At 49.2% G+C, this 16,767-nt stretch overlaps 1 protein-coding gene across 1 annotated transcript in view; it reads left to right on the forward strand.

The window, feature by feature from the left end:
- wnt6b (wingless-type MMTV integration site family, member 6b) overlaps positions 1-14,647 on the forward strand; it is an 81,572-nt gene extending 66,925 nt beyond the window's left edge. The window contains exon 4 of the mRNA XM_078227847.1: positions 14,186-14,647. Within this exon, the coding sequence (XP_078083973.1) occupies positions 14,186-14,647 (462 nt within the window). The remainder of the gene's footprint in view (positions 1-14,185) is intronic.
- The last annotated feature ends 2,120 nt before the right edge of the window (positions 14,648-16,767 follow it).

Genomic DNA, 16,767 nt, shown 5'->3' on the forward strand with positions numbered 1-16,767 from the left:
TGAATGCTAACCACTATAGCCGGCTGCTACCGAGAGAACCAGCTACACAGTGGTTAGCACTGCTGCCTCACAGCGCCAGGGACCCGGGTTCGATTCCCAACTTCAGTCACTGCCTGTGTGGAGTTTGCACGTTCTCCGCTTATCTGCGTGGGTTTCCTCCGGGTGTTCCAGTTTCCTCACACAGTCCACAGATGTGCGGGTTAGGTGGATTGGCCATGCTAAATTGCCTCCGAGCATCAGGGGGACTAGCTGGGGTAAATGCATGGGGTAATGGGGATAGGGCCTGGGTGGGATTGTGTTCAGTGCAGACTCAATGGGCCGAATGGCCTCCTTCTGCATTGTAGGGATTCTGTGATTCTGTTGGGATGAGTGGACGGTTGTCTGGCAGAACGGGAGTGGGAAATGCACTCTGTCCGGGCAGTGAAGGGGAAGATGACCCTACTGTTTGTGATTTGCAGCACTGTAATAAACGCAGGCTATCCTACAGCCTATAATAATATCAATAAAATCATTATGAATGGAGACAGGGCAGCATTTTCCACTGATCCTGTTGTTCAGATGGACCCTGTACAATTTGCACTTTTGTGGAATCCACTCATTATTTAATTGCCTAAAGGGACAGAGAGTTTGCTGCAGCTAAACCTTCCAAGAAGAATAAAACTACATGGATATGTACTTACTCCCTGGGCCCTGAAGGTAATCCCAAGATATTAATCTAACATTAACAACTGACATTATTCAATGCTGACCAGCCACATTCCTCAGATGACATTACCATGGCCCCATCATGTCCCATACATTGTTTGATAATTTCTGTCAACTCTGATACCCATCAATCCTGTCTTTAATCAGTTGTTCATCCCTCCTTCACTTTCATATTCATGTGGAAGGCACATATCTTCTTTAAATTTTAGTCTCATTCTAGCTTTGTTAACTTTGCAGTTCTATTCTCCATTTCTCTCACTGGAGTTTAGGTTCAATTTCACTCATTGAATCATAAACTCTGCAGTGCAGAAGGAGGCCTTTTGGCCCATCGAGTCTGCATTGACTCTCTGACAGAGAATCCCACCCAAGCCCTTTCCCGTAACCCCACATATTTAGCCCGCTAATCCCCCTAACCTACACATCTTTGGTCACCAAGGGACAATTTGGTATGGCCAATCCACCTAACCCACATGTCTTTCAGACCGCGAGAGGAACCCGGAGCACCCAGAGGAAACCCACACAGACATGGGGAGAACGTGCGCACTCCACACAGATAGTCACCCAAGGTCAGAATTGAACCCAGGTCCCTGGAGCTGTGAGCCAGCAGTGCTAACCACTGTACCTGTAACAAAAGTCCTTAATTAGTTCATCAGTTATTGTGAGGTGGCACAGTGGTTCGCACTGCTGCCTCACAGCGCCAGGAACCCGGGTTCGATTCCCGGCTTGGGTCACTGTCTGTGCGGAGTCTGCACGTTCTCTCCATGTCTGCGTTGGTTTCCTCTGGGTGCTCCAGTTTCCTCCCACAGTCTGAAAGATGTGCTGGTTAGGTTCACTGGCCATGCTAAATGCTCCCTTAGTGTACCCGAACAGGCGCTGGAGTGTGGCGACTAGGGGATTTTCACAGTGACTTCATTGCAGTGTTAATGGAAGCCTACTTGTGACACTAATAAATAGACTTAAACTTAATGTGTCTGTGCCCTTCTGTAACCTTTCAGTAACAGAATCAATCTTACCTCAGTTGCAGCTCTCACCTCTCAGTTAGAAGGTTCATAGTCCTGTGTCAGACACTTGAGGACAGAGCTTAAGGTGCCATTCCTGCGCAGTACTGAGGGAGCGCTGTACTGTTGGAGGCACTGTCCCTTAGATATGAGAGTTGACAATGTTCCCGATGGTGGGGGAGTCCAGAACTAGGGGTCATAGTTTGAGGATAAGGGATAATTCCCTTAATTTAGAATGGGGTGAGGAGAAATTTCTTCACCCAGAGGGTGGTGAATGTGTGGAATTCACCACCACAGAAAGTAGTTGAGGCCAAAAAAGTGTCTGATTTCAAGAAGAAATTAGGTATAGCTGTTGGGGCTAAAGGGATCAAGGGATATGGGGGGAGTTAGGGGGGGAATCAGGATATTGAATTCGATGATCAGCCATGATCATAATGAATGGTGGAGCAGGCTCGAAGGGCCGAATGGCCTCCTCCTGCCTCTAGTTTCTATGTTTCTATGTCTGCCTCCTCAGGTGAACGTAGATGGTATACTATGTCAAAGAAGAACCGGGGCAATTTCCCCAGTACCCTGGTCACCGTTGCTAAAGGACAGGTTAGCTGGTCGGCATCTCCATGTAATTTGTGGGAGCTTACTGTACGCAAATTGGCTGTGGAATTTCCTGGATTTTGACACTGACTGCATTTCAAAAAAAACTTCATTGACGGCAAAGCACTTTGGAATCTCTTGAGTGCTGAGGTCGTGAAAAAGTCAACATAAATACAAACCTTTCTTTTCTTATTTACCTTTATTTAACAATTCTATCTGCCTCTGTCTCTTTATCAGCTGTCCAGTTGTCTATTCACCTGTCAGTCTCTATCTGTATTGATGTAACAACCACAAACACCGAGTGATAAGTAAATAAGCCAATGTGGAAAGATGTGCAGGTTAGGTGGATTGGCCGTGCTAAATTGCCCCTTAGTGTTCCAAGATGTGTAGGTTAGAGGGGTTTGCTACGATGAATGTGTGGAATCATGGAGATAGGTGAGAGGGCCTAGGTAAGACATTCTGTCAGAGAGGGTGGCACAGTGGCATGTGGTTAGCACTGCTGCCTCACAACACCAGAGACCTGGGTTCAATTCCAGCCTCGGGTCACTGTCTGGGTGGAGTCTGTACATTCTTCCCATGTGGGTTTCCCCCGGGTGCCCCAGTTTCCTCTCCAAAGGTGTGCGGGTTAGGTGGATTGGCCATGCTAAATTTCCCCTTAGTGTCAGGGGGACTAGCAGGGTAAATGCATGGGGTTATGGGCATAGGGCCTGGGTGGGATTGTTGTCAGTGCAGACTTGATGGGCCAAATGGCCTCCTTCTCCACTGCCGGGATTCTATGTTTCTATGAGAGTTGGTGCAGTCTCTATGGGCCGAATGGCCTCCTTCTGTACTGTTGGGATTCTACAATGAAAACTTTGCCGATAGCCAGACATGGGCGGATGGATGGATGGCTGGATGGACAGAGGGAGGGATGGGTGGACAGATGGATGGACTGACGGATGGATGGGTGGACTAACGGATGGATGGACGGATGGCTGGACGGACAGAGGAATGGATGGGTGGACAGATGGATGGATGGATGGACGGTAGATAGATTGTAGAAACAAATGTTTTCCTTCAAGATGACTATCCATATATTAGAAAAACTTCAGAATAGAAAGTTAAGCTCATGAGTTTTTGGTCGACTTCCTCACCTGTGAGCAAGGGGGAATCGCGAAAGGGCTCCCTCACATAGTTACATCCCCAAACTCTCCCTGGTTCAAACCCTGGAGTTGCCCCAACATCTTGCTCACAACTTTACACATGGTTGTCTCATCGCCTGAGGAATCCTGGCCAATCGATCAGTGCTGTTTCTGTTACTGTTGCTCGACCAGTTTTCCGGCCAGTCCTGCCTCTTTCTCAGCACCTTTTAATCTAACTTTGATGCAGGGTTTAATCAAGCAGAGAATTCCAGTGGATTTGTGAGGCGTGACATTCATGCAGGCTCCTGCTACTGGTCTCTATGCTCATTAGATAAACACTGATAGAGTCCAGGTCCTGGGCTGAAATACTGTCAAACATTTCCTCCAGCTCCATTTTATGGATGCTAAACAGACTGGGATATGAAACCCAAGGAAACTTCATACTGGGATTAGATTCAGGGCACATTGATGCCTGGGTGTACAGGGCCTGTCCCCAAGGCATCATCCAGGGCCTGTCCCCAGGGCATCATCCAGAGCCTGTCCCCAGGGCTCCATCCAGAGCCTGTCCCCAGGGCTCCATCCAGGGCCTGTCCCAGGGCACCATCCAGGGCCTGTCCCCAAGGCACCATCCAGAGCCTGTCCCCAGGGCTCCATCCAGGGCCTGTCCCCAAGGCACCATCCAGAGCCTGTCCCCAGGGCTCCATCCAGGGCCTGTCCCCAAGGCACCATCCAGGGCCTGTCCCCAAGGCACCATCCAAAGCCTGTCCCCAGGGCTCCATCCAGGGCCTGTCCCCAAGGCACCATCCAGAGCCTGTCCCCAGGGCACCATCCAGGGCCTGTCCCCAAGGCACCATCCAGGGCCTGTCCCCAAGGCACCATCCAGAGCCTGTCCCCAGGGCTCCATCCAGAGCCTGTCCCCAGGGCACCATCCAGGGCCTGTCCATAAGATCATAAGACATAGGAGCAGAATTAGGCCACTCGGCCCATCGAGTCTGCTCCGCCAATCAATCATGGCTGATATGTTTTTCATCCCCATTCTCCTGCCTGTTCCTCATAACCCCTGACCCCCTTATCAATCAAGAACCTATCTATCTCTGTCTTAAAGACACTCAATGACCTGGCCTCCACAGCCTTCTGTGGCAAAGAGTTCCACAGATTCACCACTCTCTGACTGAAGAAATTCCTCCTCATCTCTGTTTTAAAGGATCGTCCCTTTAGCCTGAGGTTGTGCCCTCTGGTTCTAGTTTTTCCTACTAGTGGAAACACCCTCTCCATGTCCACTCTATCCAGGCCTCGTAGTATCCTGTAAGTTTCAATAAGATCCTCCCTCATCCTTCTAAACTCCAACTAATACAGACCCAGAGTCCTCAACCATTCCTCATACGACAAGCTCTTCATTCCAGGGATCATTCATGTGAACCTCCTCTGGACCCTTTCCAAGGCCAGCACATGTTTCCAGGGCACCATCCAGGGCCTGAGTCCAGGGCACTATCTAGGGTCTGTCCCCAGGGCTCCACCCAGGACCTTTCCCAGAGCTCCATTCAAATGTTGGGCTGGTGGAACTTCCAATAACACAGAAAGAAACCATGTACCAGTGCTGGACCTATTGAGAGCTACAATATCGTGAGATGATTCATACATTACAACAACAGTAACTATATTTAGAAAGTGCTTCACTGGATCCCAAGTGCTTTAGGACATCTTGAGGTTGTGGAAGATGGCACAGTGGTGAGCACTGCTGCTTCACAGCGCCAGGGACCCGGGTTCAATTCCAGCCTTGGATCACTGTTTGTGTGGAGTCTGCACATTCTCCCCATGATAGAATAGAAAGGTAGAATCCTACAGTGCAGAAGGAGGCCATTCGGCCCATCAAGCAGTGTAGAGGATCAGAAGGACCTTGGGGTCCGGGTCCATAGGACTCTTGAATCGGCCTCGCAGGTGGAGGATGCGGTCAAGAAGGCGTACGGCGTACTGGCCTTCATTAATCGAGGGATTGAGTTTAGGAGTCGGGAGATAATGCTGCAGCTTTATAGGACCCTGGTTAGACCCCACTTGGAGTACTGCGCGCAGTTCTGGTCACCGCATTACAGGAAAGATGTTGAAGCCATTGAAAGGGTGCAGAGGAGATTTACAAGGATGTTGCCTGGATTGGGGGGCATGCCTTATGAGGATAGGTTGAGGGAGCTTGGTCTCTTCTCCCTGGAGAGACGAAGGATGAGAGGTGACCTGATAGAGGTTTACAAGATGTTGAGAGGTCTGGATAGGGTAGACTCTCAGAGGCTATTTCCAAGGGCTGAAATGGTTGCTACGAGAGGACACAGGTTTAAGGTGCTGGGGGGTAGGTACAGAGGAGATGTCAGGGGTAAGTTTTTCACTCAGAGGGTGGTGGGTGAGTGGAATCGGCTGACGTCGGTGGTGGTGGAGGCAAACTCGTTGGGGTCTTTTAAGAGACTTCTGGATGAGTACATGGGATTTAATGGGATTGAGGGCTATAGATAGGCCTAGAGGTGGGGATGTGATCGGCGCAACTTGTGGGCCGAAGGGCCTGTTTGTGCTGTGGCTTTCTATGTTCTATGTTCTTGTTCTAAGCCTGCACCAACAGCAATCCCATCCAGGCCCTATCCCGTAACTCCACATATTTGCCCCGCTAATCCCTCGAACGTACGCTCCCGGGACACTAAAGGGCAATTTAGCATGGCCAGTCCACCTAACCCGCACATAGAACAAGAACAAAGAACAATACAGCACAGGAACAGGCCCTTCGGCCCTGCAAGCCCGTGCCACTCCCTGGTCCAACTAGACCATTCTTTTGTATCCCTCCATTCCCACTCCGTTCATGTGGCTATCTAGATAAGTCTTAAATGTTCCCAGTGTGTCCGCCTCCACCACCTTGCCTGGCAGCGCATTCCAGGCCCCCACCACCCTCCGTGTAAAATATGTCCTTCTGATATCTTTGTTAAACCTCATCCCCTTCACCTTGAACCTATGACCCCTCGTGAATGTCTCCACCGACCTGGGGAAAAGCTTCCCACCGTTCACCCTATCTATGCCATCTTTGGACTGTGGGAGGAAACCGGAGCACCCGGAGGAAACCTACGCAGATATGGGGAGAATGTGCAAATTCCACCATAGACAGTGACCTGAGACCGGAATTGAACCCAGGTCCCCGGGGCTATGAGGCAGCAATGCTAACCACTGTGCTGCCCACTGTGCCACCCACATGTCTGCATGGGTTTCCTCCGGGTGATCCGGTTTCTTCTCACATTCCAAAGATGTGCAGATTAGGGTGGATTGGCCATGCTAAATTGACCCTTAGTGTCCCAAGATGTGTAAATTAGATGGATTAGCCATGGGAAATGTGTGGGGTATTGGGATCGGGTGGTGGAGGGGCCCTGGGTAAGATGTCTGCCAGAGAGTCAGTGTAGACTGGAGACCAGAAATTCCTGCCAAGGTCAACGGAGATTTCTGATGTGGGTCTTCGCCCGCTCTGATTCTGTGGCGGGCAAGGTGATAGATTTCCGGCCAATGGGTCAAATGGCCTCCTTCTGCACTGTGGGGATTCTTAAAATAAAATGAATACAAGTTCATTTTTTAAAAAATCATTAGTGACAAGCGGAACGACTTTACGAGCTACATGAATATTGATGCTTCACTGGATCAGGGTGGAGGGACATGGGCAGGGTTGGTGAGTTGAGTGAGGGGCTGGTCACTTCCCCACAAATGATTAATCTGGCTCCGATTGAACTACAAGTTCCATTGTGCTCTTGACAATATTAACCCGAGCATCACTCAATTCCTCCCTCGTTCCCTACTTCAATCAAAGGTGGATTTCAGCTGCTTCTAGATGCCTGTAGGCTCTGAGTTCTCTTCAAGACAGACACTTTTCTGAACACTCATTCACTGTGGACTCCATAGATAATTTGAACAAAGAACAGTACAGCACAGGAAGAGGCCCTTCGGCCCTCCAAGTCTGTGCCGACACAGATGTCTCTCTAATCTAATATTTTCTTGCTTTTACGTTGTCGATATCCCTCTATTCCCTGCCTATTCATGAATCTATCCAGTTGCCAACCAATCAACACCCTTTCCTTGTGTAATATAAATAGTTGAGATTGTTTGAAATTTGGTATTCTTGTGTTTGTCCTGAACAGTGCAAAAAGCATCAGTGACATGTTTCTCTTTTCAGTGAGGTTAGCGGAATGTATAGGCTAACCTGTCAGCAGTATTTGCAGGTTGGCACTGCCAGTTTGGCACTGCCAGGTTGACACTGCCAAATGGCAGTGCCAACATGTGCCAGAGAGAAGTGGGAAACACGGCAACTAATTTCTGCACAGCAAGCTTTCACAAACAGCAATAAATAATGCAGAGCAATGTTAAAGTGACCAGGACTGGAAAACCATAAACTTCTGCCTCAAGACAAAATATTCAATCTGTTGAGCAAATATTGAAAAACCGGGGTTCCTGGGTATTACCGAGAATTGCTGAGAATTGCACGCTCCAGATGTGTGGTACAGAAAACATTGATTGATTTGATTTGATTTATTATTGTCCCATGTATTAGTATACAGTGAAAAGTATTGTTTCTTGCGTGCTATACAGACAAAGCATACCGTTCATAGAGAAGGAAAGGAGAGGGTGCAGAATGTAGTGTTACAGTCATAGCTAGGGTGTAGAGAAAGATCAACTTAATGCGAGGTAGGTCCATTCAAAAGTCTGATGGCAGCAGGGAAGCAGCTGTTTTTGAGTCAGTTGGTACATGACCCCAGACTTTTGTATCTTTTTCCCAACGGAAGAAGGCGGAAGAGAGAATGTCCGGGGTGCGTGGAATCCTTAATTATGCTGGCTGCTTTGCCGAGGCAGCGGGAAGTGTAGACAGAGTCAATGGATGGGAGGCTGGTTTGCGTGACTGGAGACTGGGCTTCGTTCATCATAGAATCCCTACGCTACAGAAGGAGGCCTTTCAGCCCATCGAGTCTGTACTGAACACAATCCCACCCAGGTCCTATTCCCGTGACACCACACATTTACCCTGCTAATCCCCTTGACACTAAGGGGCAATTTAGCATGGCCAATCCGTCTAACCCGTACACCTTTGGACTGTGGTAAGAAACCGGAGCACCCGGAGGAAACCTGCGCAGATACGGGGAGAATATGCAGACTCCACACAGACAGTGACCCGAGGCCGGAATTGAACCTGGATCCCTGGCGCTGTGAGGCAGCAGTGCTAACCACTTGTGCCACCGTGCCGCCTTTATAGTTCCTTGCGGTCTTGGGCAGAGCAGGAGCCATACCAAGCTGTGATACAACCAGAAAGAATGCTTTCTATGGCGCATCTGCAAAAGTTGGTGAGAGTCATAGCTGACATGCCAAATTTCCTTAGTCTTCTGAGAAAATAGAGGCCTTGGTGGATTTTCTTAACTATAGTGTCGGCGTGGGGGGGCCTGCAGTCTAAAGCTATCTTTTCATTCATGAAAGCAGGCACAGGAGTTGCAAATTCCAGACTCATTGATCATGAACTGTTCTTTTGATAACTTCGCTGCTGTCAACAGCACAGGGTGACTCTGTCAGTTCTCACCTAGACCACTAGATGGAGCATGGGCCAATACCAGCCACAGAGTCATTGTGATGTGATGGCTCAAATTCTCCAAAGATATCGGCTGAAGGAAGGATGCTAAAGTTAGTCTGAATTCATTTCATGGGATTAATAACTTATGGCAGGGGTTCTTATGATAAAACTCTCATTGATGGCTGGGCCTCATTTGTCCTTTGATTCAGGGAATACATTTACTCAGGGTCTGCAGTCCCCGCCATGTGACTGAACAGGCCCATGACTATTGACCTGCAGATCTTTGGGCAGATGGGGCAGGATGTCCCACAGGTTAGTGGGATCCGGTGGATCTTAGAATCATAGAATCCCTACAGTGCAGAAAGAGGCCACTCAGCCCATTCTAGTCTGCACCGACCACAACTCCACCCGGGCCCTATCCTCGTAACCCCATGTATTTACCCTTGTTAATCCCCCTGACACTAAGGGGCAATTTAACCTGGCCAATCCACCTGACCCATTTGGACGGTGGGAGGAAACTGGAAGAAACCCACGCAGACTTGGGGAGGACGTGCAGACTCCACACAGACAGTCACCCCAGGCCAGAATCAAACCTATGTCCCTGGCGCTGTGAGGCAGCAGTGCCACCGTGCCATCTCCTTCTTCCTTTTCTTTCCTCCTTTGCTTCATCATTAAGACATTGTGACTCACAGCCTGACGCAGCTCGATGTCAATCATTGTGAGTGATTGGTAGCAGCCCACCTTAATGCTGCCGCACTTCAGTGAGAACCTCAGAGTGTCTCTGAGGAGTTTTCTTGGAAAACTGACCATTCGAGAGTTCCGGACACGGGATCTGGCTGGGGAGATGGCTTCCGACCTGCCAGGCACACAGTGTCCGGTCCATCGCAATTGAGTTTCTCAGGAGATTTGCCTGAAATCTTGTGGAGTTGGCTTCAAGAAGGGCACCAACGTTTGTTCAATGATCTGCCCCTCACCCATTGAATTTGCAGGACGTGGCAGAGGAGTTGTTGATGGAATTTCTCCAGTGCTCACGTAGGAGAAACTTGGTTTGTGCTCACTGTGGTGAACCATTGTTGGTTACCACCAGGAGTGCTGAGCCATGGTTGGCCAGCACTATGGGTTTGTAGATATGTTACTGTTGGGGTTAGGGTTGGGCTGTTCTACCTGTTAATATTGTCCTATGGTACACTCCAGTTGGCTCCGCCTTCCTGGAGATGTATAAAGGCCACTGCTCTGTCTGGTGACCCTTTAGTCTGGGATTGTATATAGTAGCTCTGTTATTGTTGGCAATAAAAGCCTTTATTTCCCAGGTACAATCTAGCCTCCCGTGTGATTTATCGCGCATCACTCACGTAGGAGAAACTTGGTTTGTTCTCACTGGAACGATGTGAGTCACCTGATGAAGGAGCAGCGCTCCGAAAGCTCGTGATTCCAAATAACCCTGTTGAACTTTAGCCTGGTGCTGTGAGACTTGTTACTGTGCCCACCCCAGTCCAACGCCGGCGCCTCCACATTGCGGCTTCTCAAGGGCAATTAGGGTTGGACGACAAACGCTGATCTAGCCAGCAACGCCCACATCCTGTGAACAAGTGAAAGAAGCATAACAGATGTAGGCTAAGAAAGAAAGAAGCTTCAAAATATTGAGATTGAATTTCCACATTTTTGGCATTTTTCCTTGTGCTGAATCCACCCAGTTGTGTGGGTGATGCAGTTTCCATCTGAATATGAAGACTTACAGAAAAAAAAACCGAGTGATCCTGACAAGAGTTCCTTCATGGCCTGAAAACTGCCCAAAGCACCGTACAGTCGGGGAAGTGCATCTTTCCAGTGTAGTCAGTGTTGTCGTGTAGCAAACGCAGCGGCCAATTTGTGCGCAGCAAGATCCCACAAACAGCAATGAAGTAAATGTCCGAACTAATCTGTTTGAGTGACCACAGGGTAGAACGCCCCTGTTCTTGCATTAGCGTAATGCTTTGGGATCTATTGTGTCAGCCCAAGTTAGCTGTTTAACGTTAACCTGAAAGGACAGCTTCTCTCGCAGCTGCGAATGCCAGCTAAGATTTTGAACTTAATAAAGTGAGACTTGAACTTACAACCTTCAAAATCAGAGGCAAACTGAACCACAGGCTCCTCCGTTTGGATAGAATAACAAGGGAATCAATAGTCCAGCATCTAGATTATATCATACAAGACTGGACAAATATTCTGCAATTTACATAAATGACTTGGATGAAGGGATAGAATCATAGGATCTTACAGTGCAGGAGGAGGCCACTCAGCCCATCAAGTCTATACTGACCACAATCCCACCCTGGCCCCATCCCCATAACCCCATGTATTTACCCTAGCTAGTCCCCCTGACACTAAGGGGCAATTTAGCATGGCCAATCCACCTAACCCACACATCCTTGAAGTGTGGGAGGAAACCAGAGCACCCGGAGGGAACCCACGCAGACACGGGGAGAACGTGCAAACTCCACACCGACAGTGACCCAAGCCGGGAATCGAACCTGGGTCCCTGGCGCTGTGAGGCAGCAGTGCTAACCACTGTGCCACCGTGCCGCCCATGGGGTATTTGCTAAATTTGCTGATGATACAAAGATAGGTAGGAAGGTAAGTTGTGAAGGAGGCTATAGGGGGATATAATTAGGTTAAGTGAGTGCGCAAAGATCTGGCAAATGGATTGTGGGAAAATGTGAAATTGTCCATTTTGGCGGGAAGAATAAAACAGAAGCTTATTAACTAAATGGTGAGAGAGATTGCATAGCTCTGAGGTGCAGAGGGATCTGGGTGTCCTAGTGCATGAGCCACAATGGAATAATATGCAAATACAGCAAGTGATTAGGAAAGCTAATAAAACATTCTTGTTTATTGCGAGGGGAATTGAGTGCAAATGTACAGAGATTATGCTTCAGTTATGAGGTTTTCCAGCATTTTCCGTTCTTATTTTCGATTTCCAACATTTGCAGTATTTTGCTTTGATTTATGTTTTGGTGATACAGGCGACTCGCCCCCTACCCGCTCCATGCCCCCCCCCCATCCTCACTACACCGCCCAACAGCATCCCCCCCCCCCCCCCCCCCGCTGCCCCCTGCCCCCATCAACCCCCTCCTGCCTTTTGTCCATATTATCTGTGTATCTCAACAAGCGTCACTGGATATTCAAGAAAGTTACTGATGAATTCAACTGAACATGCTACTTTACCCAGAGGCTGGAATTCTACAGTCACGCACACCCTGCTGCCGCTGCCAGAGAGAACGGAGAACTGGGCGCTCAGTCAAATCTCCCTGCACTGCAGCGGGACTGGAGAATCCCAGCTGGGGGGGTGGGGGGGCTGGCACGGTCAGCTAATTCCGAGACAGAGTGTGGTGAGAATGTGAAACTCGCCTCCACAGGGAGTGCTCGAGGTGAATAACATAGACGGACGAGAGGGACAGCTGGTTAAAGAATTGAGGGGAAAAGGGGTAGAATGATAGGCTGAGCTGGAGAAGAGAGGAGGTTCAAGAGGAGGATTAAACCAGCACGGACCAGTTGGGCTGAATAGCCTGTTTCTGTCCTGTAAATTCTTCATCATTCTCTGGCTTTTATTGAATTTATTTTTCTTCCCTGAGCCTGGCACACCCCAGGGTAAGACCCAAACTGATCCAAATAAGCCTGGTGACCAGGAACCTCTTGACAATGGGCTAAGGAACATTCTACAACTCCATTTGAACAGGGCCCTTTGTAGATCAGGTCTGAACCACAGTTCAGTTGGCAATCCAGTGCAGACACTGGAGAGGCAGTGTCACTGAGTGAGTAATCCAGAGGTTAACACTCTGGTGACAGGAACTTAAAACCCACGATGGCAGCTGATAGGATTTTAATTCAATTAATTAATTGAATTAATTAATTAATTGGGCGGCACGGTAGCACAGTGGTTAGCACTGCTGCTTCACAGCTCCAGGGACCTGGGTTTGATTCCCGGCTTGGGTCACTGTCTGTGTGGAGTTTGCACATTCTCCTCGTGTCTGCGTGGGTTTCCTCCGGGTGCTCCTGTTTCCTCCCACAGTCCAAAGATGTGCGGGTTAGATTGATTGGCCATGTTAAAATTGCCCCTTAGTGTCCTGAGATGCGTAGATTAGAGGGATTAGCGGGTAAAATATGTAGGGATATGGGGGTAGGGCCTGGGTGGGATTGTGGTCGGTGCAGACTCGATGGGCTGAATGGCCTCTTTCTGCACTGTAGGGTTTCTGTGAAATAATAATTCAATCTGGGACTAAAAACTAGTCACAGTAATGGTGACCATGAAACTAGCATCAATAGTTATCAGCAAAAACCCGTCTGGTTCACTAATAGAAAGAAACATAGAAACCCTACAGTGCAGAAGGAGGCCATTCGGCCCATCAAGTCTGCACCGACCACAATCCCACCCAGGCCCTACCCCCACATATTTACCCACTAATCCCTCTAATCTACGCATCCCAGGACTCTAAGGGGCAATTTTTAACCTGGCCAATCAACCTAATCCGCACATCTTTGGACTGTGGGAGGAAACCGGAGCACCCGGAGGAAACCCACGCAGACACGAGGAGAATGTGCAAACTCCACACAGACAGTGACCCGAGCCGGGAATCGAACCCAGGACCCTGGAGCTGTGAAGCAGCGGTGCTAACCACTGTGCTACCGTGCCGCCCTAATGTTGTCTAGGGGAGGAAATCTGCCCGTCCTTACCCGGTCTGGCCTACATGTGACTCCAGAGCCACAGCAATGTGGTTGGTTCTTAATGTCCCTCTGAAGCGACCTATGTGACATTGAATTCTAGGGCAATTAGGGATGGGTAACAACTGCTGGCCTTGCCAGCGATGCCCACATCCCATGAAAGGACAAGAAAAATCCTTGGAGTTGGAGAATGGCATCTTTAAAGTTCCTTACTGAGGCAGAGATTCCAATCTCTATTTAACTAATCGGGGGAAGGGATCGAATGTCCGCACGTTCCTCTTGGTATCCGAAGATATCCCTCGGCTTTTAGTCTGCAAACCCACCTTAATTAAAGTTGGTTAAAGCTTTTCAGACAGCAGCTTGATGCATTAATCATGACTTCATTACAGTCGGTATGTAAGTGATGTTACCTGACAATCCTTTCCCTGTAGCTATTAGAATTAATTCTTCAGTGAGGTTTATCTTGCTAATCGATCTCGGCTTTTCTCTCCCTCTCTCTCGAACCACAGGCTGTGAAAAGTTACATGAGAACCGAGTGCAAATGCCACGGCTTATCAGGCTCCTGCACCCTCAGAACATGCTGGAAGAAAATGCCCAACCTCCGCGAGGTGGGCTCTCGGCTCTTGGACCGCTTTAACGGCGCCTTCAAGGTGATGGGGGGCAACGACGGGAAGACCCTCATCCCGGTGGGCCAGAACATCAAGCCCCCCGACCGCCACGACCTGGTCTACTCCGCCAACTCCCCCGACTTCTGCCTGCCCAACCGCAAGACGGGTTCGCCGGGCACCCGGGGCAGGGCCTGCAACAGCACGGCGCTGGATGTGAGCGGCTGTGACCTGCTCTGCTGCGGGAGGGGCTTCAGGGACCAGACGGTGGTGGTGGAGGAGAACTGCCTGTGCCGCTTCCACTGGTGTTGCGTGGTGCAGTGCAAGAAGTGCACCGTCCGCAACCAGTTGAGCCTCTGCTTGTGACCGGGCGGTGGGTGGCGGGGGTGGGGGGATGGCGGCGGGTACCTGGAGGGTGGGGGAGGGAGGGTCAGGTCTGGCCAGGCGCATTCCTGGATGCTTTTCCGTCACACGGCCCTCCCACCCCCAGCTCCCGTCACCTTCAAGGTGGCCCCACGCACTCCCACCAAATATTACCCCACATTTGCAAATCCTGCCAACCCATCAGGGGACGCAGTGGTGTAGTGGCATTGTCACTGGACTCGTAATCCAGAGACCCCCCCCGGGGTAATGCTCTGGGGACCAGGGTTCGAATCCCACCAGGCCAGATGGTTAAATATGAATTCAATAATAGAAAGAAATTGGAATTAAAAGTCTAATAATGACCATGAAACCATTGTCGATTGTCGGGAAAACCCATCTGGTTCACTAATGTTGTCTAGGGAAGGAAATCTGCCATCCTTACCCGGTCTGGCCTACATGTGACTCCAGACCCACAGCAATGAGTGAGTCTCTGGCCGCTACCCTCTGGAATGGCCGAGCGAGACAAGGGCAATTAGGGATGGGCAATGAATGCTGGCTCAGTCAGCGACATCCTCATCCCATGAACAAATAAATCGGAAATGGAATGGAGTCTTTCCTTACTTGTTTGATTGACTGCCAGTCCCACAGATTTCTTTCCTTACTTGCCACGTCCCCTCTCCGACATTCTTTATAATTAATATTCAATGGATATCAAACAAAAACCACCAATTCTTTCAGACCCTTCCCCCCCGCCGTTCCCCCACCTCCTCTCGGAGTTTTACACAGCTGTGTGTCCCGGAGATGAATCTTCAATTCCTGAAGGTTCCAGATCAGTTCTGGAAGCTTGGCGAATCCACACTGAAAAGTCAGCAACCATAAACCCATTGTGCAGGAATTTCCCGGAGGCACGGTGGGTATTGGGTGGTGGGTGCGGGCAGGGTAAACCTCCGGAAAGAACACTCCACACCCTGCACAATCTACTTTGTGACAACTTAAGAAAAGGGGAAGCTATTGTCAGAGAACTGCCTCTGAGAACACAGAGCACGTTCTAATTACATAACTGTGACGATGCGTAAGCTATTTTAGAAACTAGAACTGGTGTGGGCAAAGGAGGTGTGGGTTTTAAATAAAGTTGGTGGGGTTGGGGCACCGGGGAGATATTTTTCCAACAGTGTGTGATGCGCAAGAACCTTCGGAGAAACTGGAACTCCTGCAATCCTCGCCTTCCTCCTCACCGAGCAGCTTAAACATTAACCCGCGATCTCAAAAGCAGAGACAGCAATGCCACATTTCACACTGGGACATGGCCAGGATGGAAATCCTAAAAGCTTCTGAAAAACACGCTAATTCGAGGAGAAACCCAAAACCTTTGCTTTTATATTTTTGTGCGTGTTTTTGTGTTTCACGCTTTCTGCATGTGTGTGCCATTCGTGCACATGTTTGTGTGTGCCGTGCGCATTGTGTGAGCTTGTGTATGTGTGCATCATGTGCTTGTGGGTCACATAGGTCTGCATGCATGTCACTCTGTGTGTGCGTGCACTGTCTTTTTCCATTACACATCTTGGCATGTATGTGATTGTGCACACATGTGCATCATGTACTGGGGTCTGAGCTGTGTATGAATGTGCTGCCCAGACACTGGTGATTGATATTGAAATTTACTTGTCACAGGTCAGCAAGTTCCTGCAACGGGACGGTAGCACAGTGGTTAGCATAAGAACATAAGAACTATGAGCAGGAGTAGGCCAGCTGGTCCCTCGAGCCTGCTCCGCCATTCAATAAGATCATGGCTGATCTTTTCGTGGACTCAGCTCCACTTACCCACCCGCTCACCATAACCCTTAATTCCTTTACTGTTCAAAAATTTATCTATCCTTGCCTTAAAAGCATTCAATGAGGTAGCCTCAACTGCTTCACTGGGCAGGGAATTCCACAGATTCACAACCATTTGTGTGAAGAAGTTCCTCCTCAACTCAGTCCTAAATCTGCTCCCCCTTATTTTGAGGCTATGCCCCCTAGTTCTACTTTCACCCGCCAGTGGAAACAACTTCCCTGCTTCTATCTTATCTATTCCCTTCATAATCTTATATGTTTCTATAAGATCTCCCCTCATTCTTCTGAAT

This window comes from Mustelus asterias, chromosome 14 (assembly GCF_964213995.1).
Source record: "Mustelus asterias chromosome 14, sMusAst1.hap1.1, whole genome shotgun sequence".
Taxonomy (NCBI): domain Eukaryota; kingdom Metazoa; phylum Chordata; class Chondrichthyes; order Carcharhiniformes; family Triakidae; genus Mustelus; species Mustelus asterias.